At 37.8% G+C, this 17,575-nt stretch overlaps 1 protein-coding gene across 1 annotated transcript in view; it reads right to left on the bottom strand.

The window, feature by feature from the left end:
- The window catches only part of LOC144968351 (peptidase M20 domain-containing protein 2-like), a 19,636-nt gene extending 3,879 nt beyond the window's left edge, over positions 1–15,757 (bottom strand). The window contains exons 1-6 of the mRNA XM_078906627.1: positions 15,425–15,757; positions 9,627–9,787; positions 8,352–8,500; positions 4,973–5,115; positions 2,841–2,995; positions 1,940–2,062 (exon numbers count right to left, since the gene is read on the bottom strand). Coding sequence (XP_078762753.1) covers positions 1,940–2,062; positions 2,841–2,995; positions 4,973–5,115; positions 8,352–8,500; positions 9,627–9,787; positions 15,425–15,647 — 954 coding nt within the window. The 5' untranslated portion in view covers positions 15,648–15,757. The remainder of the gene's footprint in view (positions 1–1,939; positions 2,063–2,840; positions 2,996–4,972; positions 5,116–8,351; positions 8,501–9,626; positions 9,788–15,424) is intronic.
- Between the last annotated feature and the right edge of the window lie 1,818 nt (positions 15,758–17,575).

Here is a 17,575-nt window from a genome sequence, read left to right as displayed (position 1 = left end):
AAGAAGAAGAAGAAGAAGAAGAAGAAGAAGAAGAAGAAGAAGAAGAAGAAGAAGAAGAAGAAGAAGAAGAAGAAGAAGAAGAAGAAGAAGAAGAAGAAGAAGAAGAAGAAGAAGAAGAAGAAGAAGAAGAAGAAGAAGAAGAAGAAGACGAAAGTATTGTGTAGCGCTGGTGACGGCACTGCTTTTTTACTCGCTCTGTATGTATATTGAATGTTCATGAGATATATTCATTTACTTGGACTAATTTTTACATGTGGAGATTCTTCAGTTGTGAGGCTATGTGGTCTTGTGGTATGACACTCGCTTTCAGATCGGAAGGTCCTGAGTTCGAGCCTAGCTCGGCGCATAGTTGAGTCCTTGGAAAAGGCTCTTTACTCACATTCTCTCACCATACTCAAAGAACAACAATCAGAAAAAGAGACAAGAAAGCTGGCAAAAATAAAAATAAAACGATTTACAGCAACTGCCCCTGAAACCCTATCATCGTCATCATCATCTACAGCAGCTGCATCAGCAACATCAGCAGCAATACACTCGACATCACCATCATCACGATCACTTTCACCATCACCATAGTTGTCTTCATCAACAGCAACAGCAACATCTCCATCATAGGATTGCAAGACCAATACATCACAAACACAAGCCTCGCCCACCATCCACACTTACAGCTATAAATACTCACCCCCTGAGTCTGCTATGGTCAATGATCTCATTCCAGATACCTACTCTATCATTCATTAACATCGGAAGAATCGTCCAGGAGGAGGGATTGCAGCCATTTTCAAATCAACATTAAAGTAAAGCTAAAAATGTTGTCAACTCATTAGAAGAACTTCTTGAATGAGACTTTAGCCACAATAATAAGTCGTTCAAATTCTACATCATCTATCGCCCTTTGTCGTCTCAGAAAATTAAAACCACAGCACAGCTATTCATGGATGAATTCAAGCCTTATATGGTTGAGGAGTCCACTCACGCGAGCAATTTTATTGTGCTCCATGATTTTAGCATCCATGTAAATAAGCCTGAAGACACCTGAAGCATCAGACCTTCTTCGCTTGATGGTGTTCTGCAATATGACCCAACGCATGAAAACAGCTACACGTGAAAAGGGAAATACACATTGTCTTGACCTTGTCTTCAGCCCAACTGATCAAAGCATCATCCAGGTTCTATCAGTTGAAGACAACCACATGTGTGATCACCACTTCATTAATTATGTACTCAATGTGCAAAAACCTAAGCATGAAAGGAAGCAACTTGAAAACCGAAAATTAAAGAACTTGTCTTGGCTGATTTCAGAAAAGACATCGAGAGTAAGGACTTGACATCATCTCTTGTTGAGCACGAATCAATCTTCAATGATAAAACGTCCGCATTGAACGAGTCCATGCTTGAAATACTCGACCACCATGCTCCTACACAAATCAAACAAACAACAGTTCGGCCTAATACAGCATGGCCAAAATATCTGATATGAAAAGGAAAAGAAGGAAAGCTGAAGCAAAATGGAGAAAAACCAAACTGAAAATCAACAAAGAACTGTACCAGGCAGCAAAATCTGCAACAAACAAACCATCAGAGAACGGACTCACGAAATATGAGTAATCATTGTCCATATTACCTGATTATTCTGATAAAAGTGAGTTAGTAGTTAATGTATTTTTTCAGCAAAAGATTTCAAAACTATGCGAAGAGCTAGATGAAGGAGACATAAAAGAACATCAGTGATCAGCGACTCCCCTCTCATTGCTGACTAAATTCCCACCTGCAACCATAAACAAAATTTTAAAAAGTACTACTAAAAACCCCGAACATTAAGTCAGGTTTTGATGAACTTGCACCAAGCTTAGCGTCAATCATGAACTACAGCACTCTCTCCAAACCAACTGTGCTCAATTTCTCGTATTTCAAACCATGAAAATGGATGACTTACTATCTTAGATTTAGGGATCGTCACCTTGACCCCTTGAAGACTCAGACTGGATTCGTAAAGTTGGGCCAGAGTCTCATTGGTCACAAGATTTTTGTACGGCTTTGATATGTCCTTCATTGACACCTAAATATAAAATTGAAATATTCACAGAAAATGTTATTATTTAAATCCATAAATTACGAAAAAAAAATACTTTATTTGTTATGGTTCATAATGTTCAAAAACATTTTGTGGTCCTGAGCTAACACCATTTTTACCACTTTCCCAATTGAAATTTGGCACCTCAGTTCTGCAACTTGAATCAATAACAGACATAAAAATTCAATTAGAACCCAGAAGATAGTTTTATCTAAGTCTTAAACCTTTAACCCACAACCTTACCCTACACCTAGAGTAACATGATATCATCCCAAACATAGACTATCATCAAATAGAAGGCGTTTACATTTACAAATAAAAAAAATCTAATTCAAACAAATCCATTTTTAGTGTATCAAAAATCAGATGCACATTTTGATTAGATCAGTCACCATCAAATTTTCTGCCTCTCATTTAATCATCATCATCTTGTGTCATGCTTAGTAGCGTTGGCGGTCATGGCTCTCCACTCCTCTCTTTTTTTCTGTTGCTCTGATAGTGTTGCTGTTTTGTTTTTTTGTCATTCCGAGACAGTCTGTTAGAGAATCTATCATTTTTTCTCTGTCTTCCTTAAACTTTTCAGTCACACTGTTTTTCCAGGCCCTCATTTAATACAAATTATAAAATTTTAATCCCAATTGACCATAAATGTTGAAAACCATATCTATTTATAATTCTTACAAAATACGCATACATTTTTTAAACAAGCTTTTCTGTGCCTATCAAAATTGAAAGATGTGTAATGTAGTGAAATTTTTCTTACGGTGCATCCAGTTGCATCAGCAGCAGCAGTGATACATTTCTTGACTCTTCTCTCCAGCTCACTGATCTCAGAGTTCTTGGCTGTTCTAATTTGAATCATCATTTCAGATTCCCGAGGGATTATGTTTACAGCTGTGCCACCCTTGGTGATATTTACTGGAAGCAATATTTAAAAAGATTGAAATATCAGACTGTTACAAGACAAAAAAAAAAAAGAAAGAAGGAATATGGTGATGTAATTAATAGTTAAGTTTGCAAGAGAGAAAAAAATTGTTTCAACCCTTTTGTTTATTCACAAAAAGTCATATCCATAAAAAGAGACAAATGTGGGGTCCCCGGTAGTTCTTTTGATAGAGAAGAGACCAGTAAATTGATTCCAATTCCTTAAGAACTGGGTGATGCTTTCTTTAAGGGGTCATTTGATGATGAGCTTGGCAGCTTTATTTTGTATTTTATGAAATTTTTCAGTACAGGCTTTTGGTGTGCCAAAGAGAAGAGAATTGCAGTAATCTAAATGACAAAAGGGAGTTAATAATTTTGTTGTTTTAGTGTCTTAAAGGTTCCTAATTCTGATAATCTTTTTAGGTTGAAAGTGAAGGCTTTGGCAAGTTTTGGTAATATGATGATTGAAAGTGAGGAATTCGTCAAGATAAAGGCCTAAATTTCGAACGACGTTTGGTTTATTAAATTGTTTCATTTACAAAAATAGAATTCATGCAACACTATGTCCCTTTCTTGCAAAATAGTATCAGTTCTGTTTGTCATCTTTAGGCTTTAGACCATTTTTGGTCATCCATTTCTTGATATCTGGGGTGCAGGTCTCAATTTTGTATGTTGTTGTTTCAAGTGGATAGTAAGACACGGGCGTGTACAGTTTTCACCGATGATCTTTTGCAGGGAAAGTGACTAACTACTTCAATTCAGTATTATGATAGAATGAACCAGATGCCAAAATTGATTTTAAAGTCAAAGTCAAATAATACAAAAATTTGAAACAGGACTACTTTGCAATTTAACAAAACTACCTTAAATTTCCTGATCCATATCCTTTGCTCTGCCATCTTTTGCAAAAGAAATACTCAAAAAGCATTTTCTTCAACATTGAACATTTTACCCTTTGAGTTTGCTGAACTCAACAGAATCTAAGGCTGTCCTTTACACTTTCATTAACAGTAAAAGAAACATTATCTAAATTTGAGAATTGTCGTCTAATATCAGTCTGTGATTGTAAAATAAATGAAACTTCCCATCATTTTACCCTCAAAGGTCTTTTTGTATTTTTGTTGATATCATAATTGTCAACATACATTTGACATAATTTTTTAAGTATCACAACAAAATGTTTGAAGCTATATTCGCAAATACTATGTTTTATAAATTAGATTTTAAAATACGAGAAATAAAAGAACAAGATCTTTTTAAGCATGAAAACATGACAGCCTCAAAAACACTACTGCCTCTAGGCAGGTCACAGATGACAAACAGCTCATCCAATCCAATCCAGTTGTTTGTTTTTAGGGGTTGATGGCACTTGCGACCATTTTGGCACTAGTAAAAAGGGAAAATGATGGGAACCTCAAAAGATTATGTGTGCTCATACAAGTAAACAAGAAAAAGTAAGATAAGGGGGATAAATTCAAACAGGAAACAGAAGTAGATTCCAAAGAAATGTGTACAAATGTCTAGCCTGATACCACCAAGCCTAATTCCAACCAATACATTAGCACAGAATTGCTCAGGAGTAGTGCACTCAGATGGTTACAAATTGCATGTCAATAAATATATAATAGACAACAAAGAGATGTGAAATTAAAACACCATCTACCATAAAAAAGACAAGTCCATCTGACAGTCTACCTTTAATCAAAAGACCCAAAGCAATGTCCGAGCAAAACAAAATCTCATTTCGAAACAAGGACAAAACACCACATAGAAAGGAGACAAATGAGATGGGGGATAGAAGAGAAAGTAAAGGTATGAACTGATAATAACCCACCGACCCAGGGCCCTATGTTTCCCAGCTTTAGTGGAACCACCTTTTACACAGAAAAATAAAATCATGTGACATAATGTACCATTCTTATTTTCGTAATTGTTGTGACACGAATCTTTAGAAATTTTTCTTCTCCCTACCACTGACTCTCCAGTCAGGTTTCATCTGCTGTCTCATACTTCCAATGCTGGTATATGCCTGGACAGCCGCATCCAAAGCATTGATGCCCTCCCATGGAAAACCAGCAGCATGCGATGGTCTCCCTTGGAAGTTGACCATAAACCTAAATAAATTAGATTGAGAATATCAAAATTAAGATAACAATAAGGACAATTCAAACCCATATAGATGCTACAACCCGCAGGTGTCATAACATTTCTAATAAAGAGATTCAGATTAACATAAAAAGAGTTAAATCATTTTGATGAATTGTTGATTAAACATAATTAGTAGATACAATGTTGGCAATCTCTTGATGGACTCGCTATAATATCTCAATTTTTGTCCCATTTATTCTGAATCAGAATAATCAAATAGTGATATTCCAGTTTGATAACACCTCGGTACATAGACTGGACAAATATCTGCATTCCTGAACGATTCAAATGTAAGGGGGATAAACCCGTGGTCAGCTGTGTCATCTGACAAAAATCCCATTGAACAAAACATGTGGGATTTTATGAAAGGAAAGCTTATAAAGATAAGAACAAAAAGACAAGCAAGCTGGATAAAATTCGATTAATTATTTGAAAGATTAAATACAATTTGGCGATATACCAGCAAACAGTCAATCAGCTGACATTATCAATGAGGCAAATAGTTGTGGCATTGATCAATTCTAACAGTGTAGGTACATTCAAAATACTGAAGTGCGTCATGTGTGTTGAAGTCAATTTTGTGCTCGAAAATCGATTTTTAATGTTAGGTTTTAAATATTTGCAACTTTTCAACAGCACAAATTCAATAAATCATACACTACACCAAAAGGAAGCTAGTTTTGTCTTGTTTCCAAATATGTATATATCTTTGTATTTGTTCCAACCAGTATTGAACTATTAGCAGAATAAAACTGTCTAGTTTTTTTTGGTAAAAGACTATGTATTATTAGTAATTAAAAAAAACCCAAAATAACGACCTACATTTTAGTAAAACCCTGATTAGCAATACAGATCGATAATCAGCAGTTGACACCAATGACTGAAACAAAAGTTCTAGCCAAACAGACAACCTCATTTCTGACCAAATCAAGAATCAAGATGTCTACCCAGATCAAGAGAAGATATCAACAAAAAGATGATGACAAAGAAGGAAATTTCTGCAAAGTACGAGATTCCCCACAGTCTTAGAGTTGGAGTGACAGATTTCCACAAGTGAGCAATAGTTGGCTTGATAGATTTAAACATATGATAACGTGGTTGGGACGCGTCTCTTAGCACAGGCACCGACCAGCGCATATTTATCTGTCATGGCAATTTTTTGCATCGCTGATTTGCATTGCGGCCGCAAAATTTGCAACGAGATTTTGCCCCCCCCCCCCCCCCCCCCCCCCCCCCCCCCCCCCAAAAAAAAAAATTTTTTTTAATTTAGTGGGGATCAGTGATGATAATCTTCCGCGGATTTTTTTTATAAATGTTCCGTTGTTTTTGTCATGTCAAACATTTTCTGCTAAGTGGTAGGTAGTTCATGAAAAAAAATATGCCTTCTATCATTTTTTGACACCTCTGCTCAGTTGCATGAATGTTGGTGACACTCCTTTATTTATGACGTTAGTCTAGACACACTGGCGCCAAATGTCAAAAGTAGCACAAGACACATGGCGGCCATGGATGAGAAGATGATCGAAAGGGAAGGGAATGGAGCAAATGGGTGTAAATAAAAAGTTTTAGCTGTAGCATGATAGTACATTTGGCGATTTTATGTTTTATAAGCCTGTCTTTTTTTTTTTCTTCCTTTTTGATTTTTTTTGTTTTGTTTTTGTTTGATTGTTCAGAATTTGTTAATAGTATTCGATACAACTTGTGTCTAATCATAAAACAATCTTTAAAAAATAAATTCATCATCTCTCTCTCTCTCTCTCTCTCTCTCTCTCTCTCTCTCTCTCTCTCTCTCTCTCTCTCTCTCTCTCTCTCTCTCTCTCTCTCTCTCTCTTTCTCTCTCTCATATCCATATTTCTCTCTCAGCCACCCTTCTATCTTCATATTATGTTTATAGATATCATTTGGTAATAGAGAGATAATAAGTTAGGCTGATCGATTTAAGAAATGATTGTTTAAAGGCTATTTTAAATTTGATTTGTTGATGGAATATGTTTTGCAATTAATTAAGGATTCTTATTTATAAGCTGCATCATCACAAGGTTGCAATAATACAGACACTAACGGGGTTTGTTATGTAAAAACAAATACCTCCTGGTCTTTTGGCCAAAAGTCATACATAATCACTTGATATAGTGGGCGACATTAGAGGCCTCTAAAATGTTTAATTGGAAATGACAATTCATTAAATTATATTTGCAAAAGGTCAGGATGTGTCTAATGATCAGAAGTGCTTTAGGACTAATGATATATTAAATAACTATGAATAGCTATGTTATATTTGAATTAGATTTGGGTTTGACTGACGGGCCGGTAGATTTTTCTCCTTTTTGACAAATTTTCATTATCATCACTGGGGGGGACCTGTGCTTGTGTCAGTTAGATAATCTCAAAATAAGTACACTGATAGCGTGTTCTTCCTTTTTCTTGGGTACTTTAATTGTCATTCTATAACTTTTTACTAGATCCCATTTTCTTCCTTTTTACTGGCGCTGATATGACCTTTGTTATAGTTGTTATAGTTGAGTCATTCTTTCTATAACAAAGAAAGTATTGGACTGGAACCCTCAGGGCAGAAGATCAAGGGGAAGGCCACGAGGAACATGGAGAAGAATTAAAGAAGCTGATATACAGAGAAGTGGTAAGACCTGGAATGAGATAAAAAAGTTGGCTCAGGATAGAGAAGGATGGAAACTGTTTGTCTGTGGCCTATACCCTGACCCAGGGTGAAAAAGGCAATGATGATATGACCTTACATTTGTTGCAAGCGCCGTGAAACCCTTAAAAACAAACAAATACCTTTCTCTTTCATGAACGAATTATGGGTTTTTAGGAAAATTAATCGCAACTTTTAGCAAAATTTTTGAAATTTTTTTACAAATTTTACTGTTTTTAGCTTGCAAAATTTGGGATTTATTTTTTGCAAATAACCGCCATGTCAGATTTATGGGTATCACCACATCTCCCTTTCTCACCACCTTGAAAACCCCAGGATAACGACATAATTTTCCAGTCCTGGGCCATGTTGTTACTCTGGGGTTGCACTGTAATGCATTACCATTTTTAAATTGTTTTTCTTCTTGGCTGAAGAATAGTTTTTGAGCTTATAACGTTCCTTGTAATCTATCTTTTTCTTTTTAGTGGCTGTCATATTCATTTCTGTTCAATAAGTACCTTCAACAAATAAAGAGTATTTGAATCTGACCTTTGGGTGCTAAGAAAAATGGGTCTGGCATCCGTAAATGGTCCTGGATGAGCCATCAATGCAATATCAATGTCATCAAAAGCTCTCATTTTCAGCATGTCTATTTTGCCTCCTCCACCCTCCTCTGCGGGCGTACCGAGCACAGAAAGCTGTTTTAAAAGATATTAAAATAAATCATACAAATTTTGTGATGCACTTGATTAACTTCTATCTCCCTATGCAAAAATTTGATGGGTCATCAAAATATAATACAGTATCATTTAGATAATATCATTGATAATAGATGTACAACTGAAAATCAAAATGTATTATTAGCAAAAGATTGACCATGAACGAATGTCAAGGGAAAGTTTTAGTAATACTCAGAATGGTTTTCCATCTTTAGGCTGAGGGAAAAAGAAGACAATAAAGCTATTTATAAAAAAGAGAGACATGTGGCTGAGACAAAATTCCAATATTGTAATGTTCCAGCACAGAAAAGGATATTAAAATTAATTTATTTCATAAAATTATGAAAGAATATTACATCAGTATATCTGCGTTAAAAAATTAAAAAGTATTCAAACATTGTGGGTATGGCACTGAATGAAGGGTAGGAATATACTATCAAAGTGTCAAATAAGTGTGTGCAAAGTATTAACTTGGACAGTTAACAAATTTTGCCACCTATCAAAGTAAGCAGACTCTGAGTCACGAATAAAACCCTGAAGAACTGAATCGTCTGCAAACTTGATAATGTGTGTATTATCATAGTGAGCCCTGTAGTCATTTTTGTAGAGAGTAAAGAGAGTTGGTCACAAAACACACAACCTTGAGGGGTCCCTGTGTTTAAAACTAGAAAAAGTGTCATTTAGTTTTACATACTGAACTCTATTTGTTAAAAATTCCAAAATCCAAGCTGTGATGCTGTTACATTTAAATCTAAAAGTCTTTTAATCATAATATGTGGTTGAATTGTATCGAAGGCAGAAGAGGTCAATAAAAAGGAGCCACACATATGATCTTTTTACTTCAAGGTATTTTAGGATGTTATTTAAAAATACAATGCAGGCGTCCTCTAAAATTTTGTCTCCTTTGCAGGCAAACCTGTGTGAATCTAGCTTATCCATGATAGGGTCCTATCCTAAGAGTGGTAAGATACTGCTATTGTCCATTTCATGCTATAGAAATCGAGATAAACTCTGGTTCCATGGGCTTAATGGCTCTGAAGGACTACTTGCTAATACTATCTAAAAAGATAGACAAATGTGTTACATCTATGGTGATACTACCAACCTTTCCTTTGATTCTGTGTTTTTCCATTGCCGCTTTCACACCCAATGCTATTGCTACTCCGATCTCTGCAATCAAGTTGTGTCCGCATGCATGGCCTATTTCTGGGAGGGCATCATATTCACATAACACACCAATATGTGGTTTCGTTGTTGAAGTTTCATCTAAAAATTGCAACGAAAGTATGAGCAGACATATCAACATTGTGCGTATACACATCCAAGTCCTGATTTTTTTTCTACAAATAATAATCAATAAAAATCGTGTATATATAACATACACACAGATTTGACAAGGACACATATATCAACATCGGAATTTATTAATAAGGACAGTACCGAATCTTCAGACCCCCATTTAATCCTAGCAAGCACATAAGGTTTTAACAGTTTTTCTCCAACATGGGAAGTCAGAGGCTGTGTGACTTGCTGTTCTCCAGGAATTCCATCCCACATCTTTTCTCTCCACTTCTGCACTCCTTTGCCATGTTGTTTTGAGGTGACCACTCTTTCTCGTCCCCTCAAGGGCCCACTCCAAGGCATAATCGTCATCTGGTCTTTTTCTCAAAACGTGAGCTATCAAGTTCTGTCTTCTCCTCTTCACCTCTTTGCTGATCTTTTCTGTCACAACAATTTCCAGTATTGTGTCATTAGATACATTCTGTTGCCATTTAATTCAGAAGTCTTCTGATACACTTGGACTTGAAAGTATCAAATTTCTCTTTCTCTCCTTTAGTGAGTTTCCAGGTTTAACATCCTTCTTCTTTCCCCTCATGATGTCTTTACTTTATAGCTGAAGGTCAACAAGGTGCAGGAATGCTGTGGTCTTCCCAAGCTCATGCTGAAACCCATAGAGCTTCGACTTTAGTGTGGTACTCTCTGGCCGATGGTCAACCTTTGCTCATTGTACTTTGCACTGTCCTGCAAAAACAGTGTGTGGTAGTCTGCTTCTCCTCTCCACATTCACAAATGTCTGTGAAAATGGCAACTTGATCTTGTCTTATGGGATCACTTTTTATATATTCTGGGTGCTTTTTGTTCCACGAGGCGTTAGCCTTGGTCTGGATAAGGGATTTGATCTCACAAACTTCATATACTTGTTTTCTTCTTGGGGCTGATTTGCTCCAAATTTAGACAGGGTGTCTGAGATTTCATTTCCTACGATGCCACAATGACTAGGGATTCACTGAAGCATTACTTTCTTTGCTTTTTGAGTCAGTTGGACAGGCTCAATCTTTTTATGATTCAACTCTGTGTTATTTGGATTCTCCAATGCTTCCAGGACTTGCTTAGCATCAGTCAGGAAGACCACCTTGGCATTGATTGCACTGCTTGAATTCTTCAAAAGGTTTGCACCTTGGCTGATTGCTATTATCTAAACCTCATGTATACGTATACGGTTCTATTCACAGAAAATAAGATGAGAAGCCTCTTTTTTCTGAGGGTCGATTCCTACACCGCACCCAATGGCGGTACATAAAAACGGTGTTTTAATTAATTTTACTTTTATTAATATTGTCATAATTTAATTTGTACTTCCTTGCAAAAGGGTATTCTATTTCCTGTCCCATCATTGTTTATGTTTATTCACCTTATCTACGCCATTCACACTACACATCTCTCATTCGTCCTTAGTGTCTTATTCGTCTTGTTTTGATTGTAAAGGGGAAACCAGAAACGTCCACAGTATATCTTCGTCTAATACATTGAGGCTTACAATTCAACACTTATTGTTATTTTATTCCTTCAAGTTTGAGCTAAAAGCAGCAACATTTTCATTAATTAACCAGCACCGCCATGGCGGTGCATAAAAACGGTGTGTTTTTAACACTGCCAATGGAAGTGCATAAAAACGGTGCATTTTTGTACACCTCCTAAAAACGCCACCTTGTAAATATCATTTAGAGTCGTAATGCTGAAGAAGTTTTTCAAAACTTCATCACTCCATTGGCAACAACAAGATATGAAGTGAATAGAAAAGTGCCAGAAGACAATAGAGAATAAAAATTTTTTTCGCGGCGGTGGTGGGGTTTGAACCTGCGACCTTATTGGTACGACAACTCCGCCTGGCAGGTGAGAGCGTGGCTCTACCGTGTGAGCTATCCACGAACACAAAATATTCGTTTCAAACTCAAAGTCATTACTAGATCCCTCTCTCACCCACTTCTTGAGACCGCCGATTCGTTCGTACACCACCATCGCGAATAATTTTGACCAGCAGTTAAGCTTAATAGCCAATATTCTCAACACAAACATATAACATAGAAACGATTGAGACATTGAGTATGCTCCGGTGTATGGGGTGAATTTTTAATTCAGAAAAGTGAGTGGAGCAGGCACTTATGTTGGTAACAACAAGATATGAAGTGAATAGAAAAGTGCCAGAAGACAATAGAGAATAAAAATTTTTTTCGCGGCGGTGGTGGGGTTTGAACCTGCGACCTTATTGGTACGACAACTCCGCCTGGCAGGTGAGAGCGTGGCTCTACCGTGTGAGCTATCCACGAACACAAAATATTCGTTTCAAACTCAAAGTCATTACTAGATCCCTCTCTCACCCACTTCTTGAGACCGCCGATTCGTTCGTACACCACCATCGCGAATAATTTTGACCAGCAGTTAAGCTTAATAGCCAATATTCTCAACACAAACATATAACATAGAAACGATTGAGACATTGAGTATGCTCCGGTGTATGGGGTGAATTTTTAATTCAGAAAAGTGAGTGGAGCAGGCACTTATGTTGGTAACAACAAGATATGAAGTGAATAGAAAAGTGCCAGAAGACAATAGAGAATAAAAATTTTTTTCGCGGCGGTGGTGGGGTTTGAACCTGCGACCTTATTGGTACGACAACTCCGCCTGGCAGGTGAGAGCGTGGCTCTACCGTGTGAGCTATCCACGAACACAAAATATTCGTTTCAAACTCAAAGTCATTACTAGATCCCTCTCTCACCCACTTCTTGAGACCGCCGATTCGTTCGTACACCACCATCGCGAATAATTTTGACCAGCAGTTAAGCTTAATAGCCAATATTCTCAACACAAACATATAACATAGAAACGATTGAGACATTGAGTATGCTCCGGTGTATGGGGTGAATTTTTAATTCAGAAAAGTGAGTGGAGCAGGCACTTATGTTGGTAACAACAAGATATGAAGTGAATAGAAAAGTGCCAGAAGACAATAGAGAATAAAAATTTTTTTCGCGGCGGTGGTGGGGTTTGAACCTGCGACCTTATTGGTACGACAACTCCGCCTGGCAGGTGAGAGCGTGGCTCTACCGTGTGAGCTATCCACGAACACAAAATATTCGTTTCAAACTCAAAGTCATTACTAGATCCCTCTCTCACCCACTTCTTGAGACCGCCGATTCGTTCGTACACCACCATCGCGAATAATTTTGACCAGCAGTTAAGCTTAATAGCCAATATTCTCAACACAAACATATAACATAGAAACGATTGAGACATTGAGTATGCTCCGGTGTATGGGGTGAATTTTTAATTCAGAAAAGTGAGTGGAGCAGGCACTTATGTTGGTAACAACAAGATATGAAGTGAATAGAAAAGTGCCAGAAGACAATAGAGAATAAAAATTTTTTTCGCGGCGGTGGTGGGGTTTGAACCTGCGACCTTATTGGTACGACAACTCCGCCTGGCAGGTGAGAGCGTGGCTCTACCGTGTGAGCTATCCACGAACACAAAATATTCGTTTCAAACTCAAAGTCATTACTAGATCCCTCTCTCACCCACTTCTTGAGACCGCCGATTCGTTCGTACACCACCATCGCGAATAATTTTGACCAGCAGTTAAGCTTAATAGCCAATATTCTCAACACAAACATATAACATAGAAACGATTGAGACATTGAGTATGCTCCGGTGTATGGGGTGAATTTTTAATTCAGAAAAGTGAGTGGAGCAGGCACTTATGTTGGTAACAACAAGATATGAAGTGAATAGAAAAGTGCCAGAAGACAATAGAGAATAAAAATTTTTTTCGCGGCGGTGGTGGGGTTTGAACCTGCGACCTTATTGGTACGACAACTCCGCCTGGCAGGTGAGAGCGTGGCTCTACCGTGTGAGCTATCCACGAACACAAAAATATTCGTTTCAAACTCAAAGTCATTACTAGATCCCTCTCTCACCCACTTCTTGAGACCGCCGATTCGTTTTATTCTCTATTGTCTTCTGGCACTTTTCTATTCACTTCATATCTTGTTGTTACCAACATAAGTGCCTGCTCCACTCACTTTTCTGAATTAAAAATTCACCCCATACACCGGAGCATACTCAATGTCTCAATCGTTTCTATGTTATATGTTTGTGTTGAGAATATTGGCTATTAAGCTTAACTGCTGGTCAAAATTATTCGCGATGGTGGTGTACGAACGAATCGGCGGTCTCAAGAAGTGGGTGAGAGAGGGATCTAGTAATGACTTTGAGTTTGAAACGAATATTTTGTGTTCGTGGATAGCTCACACGGTAGAGCCACGCTCTCACCTGCCAGGCGGAGTTGTCGTACCAATAAGGTCGCAGGTTCAAACCCCACCACCGCCGCGAAAAAAATTTTTATTCTCTATTGTCTTCTGGCACTTTTCTATTCACTTCATATCTTGTTGTTACCAACATAAGTGCCTGCTCCACTCACTTTTCTGAATTAAAAAATCACTCCATTGGCTGGCAGAAGAGACATCAGCATAGTGTTTTTTGTCATGTTCTTTTTTAAGCACGACATTCTGTCGACCTTTCCATCTCGAGACCCAGCTTTCTAATGGGGAGAAAGACTAGACAGGATTATGCCAGTTCAATTGCCTTTTGAGTGTATCAATGTGGACATGGACCATATAGATCAATCAAAAGATGAGACGCGAGTCCTCCCTGTAATCCTTTCTTATTGTTCATGGCCCAGTAGAGGAAAACAATGCACAGGTAGAGAATTGCAATCAAGTGGTCAGACAATGTAAACAAACACACGGCATTAGGTGGACTGCGATCAAATTTCACACCTTGTGATGCAGACAGGGAGTTCTGAGTCAATTAGCCTGTCGTGTCAGGTAATCCTTTGATGTCAGTTAACAAGCATTGCGCGTCTGACCTATTCGGGGTCAGAGGGACAGTGGAATTGCGTTGACGGGAAAGCTTTTTTCACGCGTGACACGATATTAATGTGCCGACCTAGTTCAATGTGAAACGCATTTTCATTACCTTTTTTTGATTGTATTTTTTTTATTTTTTTCTCAAATCAAGATGGAATCAAGATGTAGTGATTAAGCGGAGGTGTGCGATTAAGCGGACGATTATATCGAAAAAATTCCTTTTTTCGGGAATGTGTAGCGTGTAAGCGGAGTGTGCGATTAACCGATGTGAGATTAAGCGGGGTGAACTGTATGACCATTGTTTTGGTTTTCCGCCGCCATTTTGTTTTTTTGTTTTTTGAAATAATAAAGGTAGTGCAAAGCAGTCCTGGTTGTTGTTTTTTCTATTAGGGTTAGCTCCAGGTCAGAGGATTTTTTTTTCTATTAGGGTTAGTTATTGGTCTTAGTAAAGGTGCTAGGCTGTTTCTTTTTCCTATTACGGTTAGTTTAAGGTACTAGGTGTTATTCTTTCTTAGGGTTAGTTATGGGAATATTTGGGTTGTTTCCCTTAGCACGAGGAGCTTTCCTCGAGTGCTCTGACTCTGAGGCACCAATCACCAAGTATCTTCAGTCTTCAACTTCAATAGTAGCCCTTCTTATTTCATCAGTTCGAAAGTAGACAAAAATTAACTTGTAAAAATGACTTCTGATGCCTCTTTACCTTCATTTTCTGTTTCCCATGTGGCGACAAAGGCGGTATCCAAAGATCCACAACTCGACTGAATATTGAAATGGTGCCCTTGGAGAAATTGACATAGGGCAGCATGCGATTTCTTTTCTTGGAATCTCAACTCTTTTAAGTTCCAAATAACCTGACTGATTTCATTTAATGTCTCTCGTTTAGAATCAATTTCATCAACAAGGGTCTGCTGAATTTCATCCATGTTTAAATCTATCTCTATAGATCTAGAGTCTCAGTCTTTTCTTCCACACAACGTCGACTTTTTCCCTGTTATGTTGACTGTTGACTTCTTGACTCTCAACTCTCAACCTCAAATAACCTTTGACCGAATCGACCTTTCCTTTATTTTCGTCCTTGACATTGACGCTGATGCTAGAATGTCAAATCGGCTAAAATCCAATTATGAACCTATTAACCGGCTTTCTCATTTCCTTAAAATTTATAATTTTCCTTACAATAGTGATTCTAACGTTGAGACCTGGTGTGATATTTTAACATTCATTGTTTTCCTTTTTCTAATCATGGCTAGTTTTCGAGATATTTTCTTCTCACTAGATACTCTGATTATACATGGAACCAGTTAATATCTGAAGTCATCCACGATTACTTGATCTTACTTAAATTTATGGTATCGATTTCATTTAGACCTACTCAGTACCCAGAGCCAAGACCCTGAGCCCAGAGCCTACTTCTCTGCGAGTTTAGAGTTTAGAGCATGTTTAGAGAGTTTATCCACGTGGTGCTTGATCTGCACATATAGCTGAAATGGTGGGTCTTTCTCGGTTGGAGGCCATTTTTGTCATCTGTCCCCAAGACCAGCCACTAGCTTTTTTTATATAGCGCAATATCCACTAAATATGATCAAAGCGCTTTACAGGGGGTCCCTGGCCAACAGCAACATTTAACATTTAGGCCGGGACATGACGCCTGTTAGGCGATGTTATAATTTTTTCGGACAGAGACAACGCTGTTAACGGCCAGGTACTCGTTTTACACATGAGTGCGGTGAGAGGATGTGAGTAAAGAGCCGTCTCCAAGGACTCAACTAGGCTCGAACTCAGGACCTTCCGATCCGAAAGCGAGTGTCATACCACAAGACCACATAGCCGCACATGTCCAGTCCATTTCCACATTCTCTTCTTTCAAGCTTCAGATACTGGTTCAATTTCGACGTGTACTTATTTGCAGGTCTGATAACCGAAATTGGTATGGGCTCATTGTTTCAGTGGAAATACTCTCAAACCAACGCAAAACATATTTCAGTACAACCATGTGAGAACATAATTGCGTTCGGTTATCAGATCTGCTAATACTAATATGAACGTTTAGTTATAGTAGAATGCTCGATTTTAACCCTGCAACTGCAACACACAACGCCAGAATATTATAGGAATATATGTGAGTGTGTATATCACTCCCATTATGGACCACAAACACACTATATATGATGTCATTCTTTCCTTTTACATGAAGAAATATATCCACAAATACGATGCAAAGGAAAAGAAGGACATCATCTGAGAAGCAAAGAAACACCCACTACTAATAAACTTAGTGCAAAAACAAACGCATAAAGGTATAAATACACCATATAATATCAGCGGCGTCACAAATATAAATTGGACATGGAGCTGGTCAAGTATATTTTTTTAAAAGAACTTGAGCCTTCAAAGAGCACGCTATTCCCTTAATGTACTCTAAGTGCATTACAAGTCAACAGCAACACTAAATGCTAGAAGAAATGCCAATAGCGCTGTTACAATTGTTTTCGGAAGAAACAACGCTGTGTCTGGGTGAAGTGAGAAATGCGAGTAAAGTGCCTTTTCCAAGTTCTCAACTGTGCGCTACACAGAGCTGGACGAACCATGCACTACCGGTCCGAAGGGTAGTGTTATACCACAGGACCACAAAGCTGCACCACCATTACAATCTAGTTTTATATCGGAATAAACCAGGGTTAATAAATCGAATGGGATCGATCTATATTCATGTATTCGTCCAACCAAGTCATCGATCACAAGATTTGTTGGTGTACAACGATTGGACATTTCTCAATGTATCGAAACACAATACTTTGTTTATGAATCATGCTGAGCAAAATGACCAATTGAAACGTTGGATATTTCTCAA

The sequence above is a fragment of the Berghia stephanieae genome, chromosome 3, assembly GCF_034508935.2.
Source record: "Berghia stephanieae isolate SIO BIC M18660-M18661 chromosome 3, UCSD_Bste_1.3, whole genome shotgun sequence".
Taxonomy (NCBI): Eukaryota; Metazoa; Mollusca; class Gastropoda; order Nudibranchia; family Aeolidiidae; genus Berghia; species Berghia stephanieae.
Note: the sequence above shows the minus strand (reverse complement) of the source record. Positions and strands in the feature narration are given on the sequence as shown.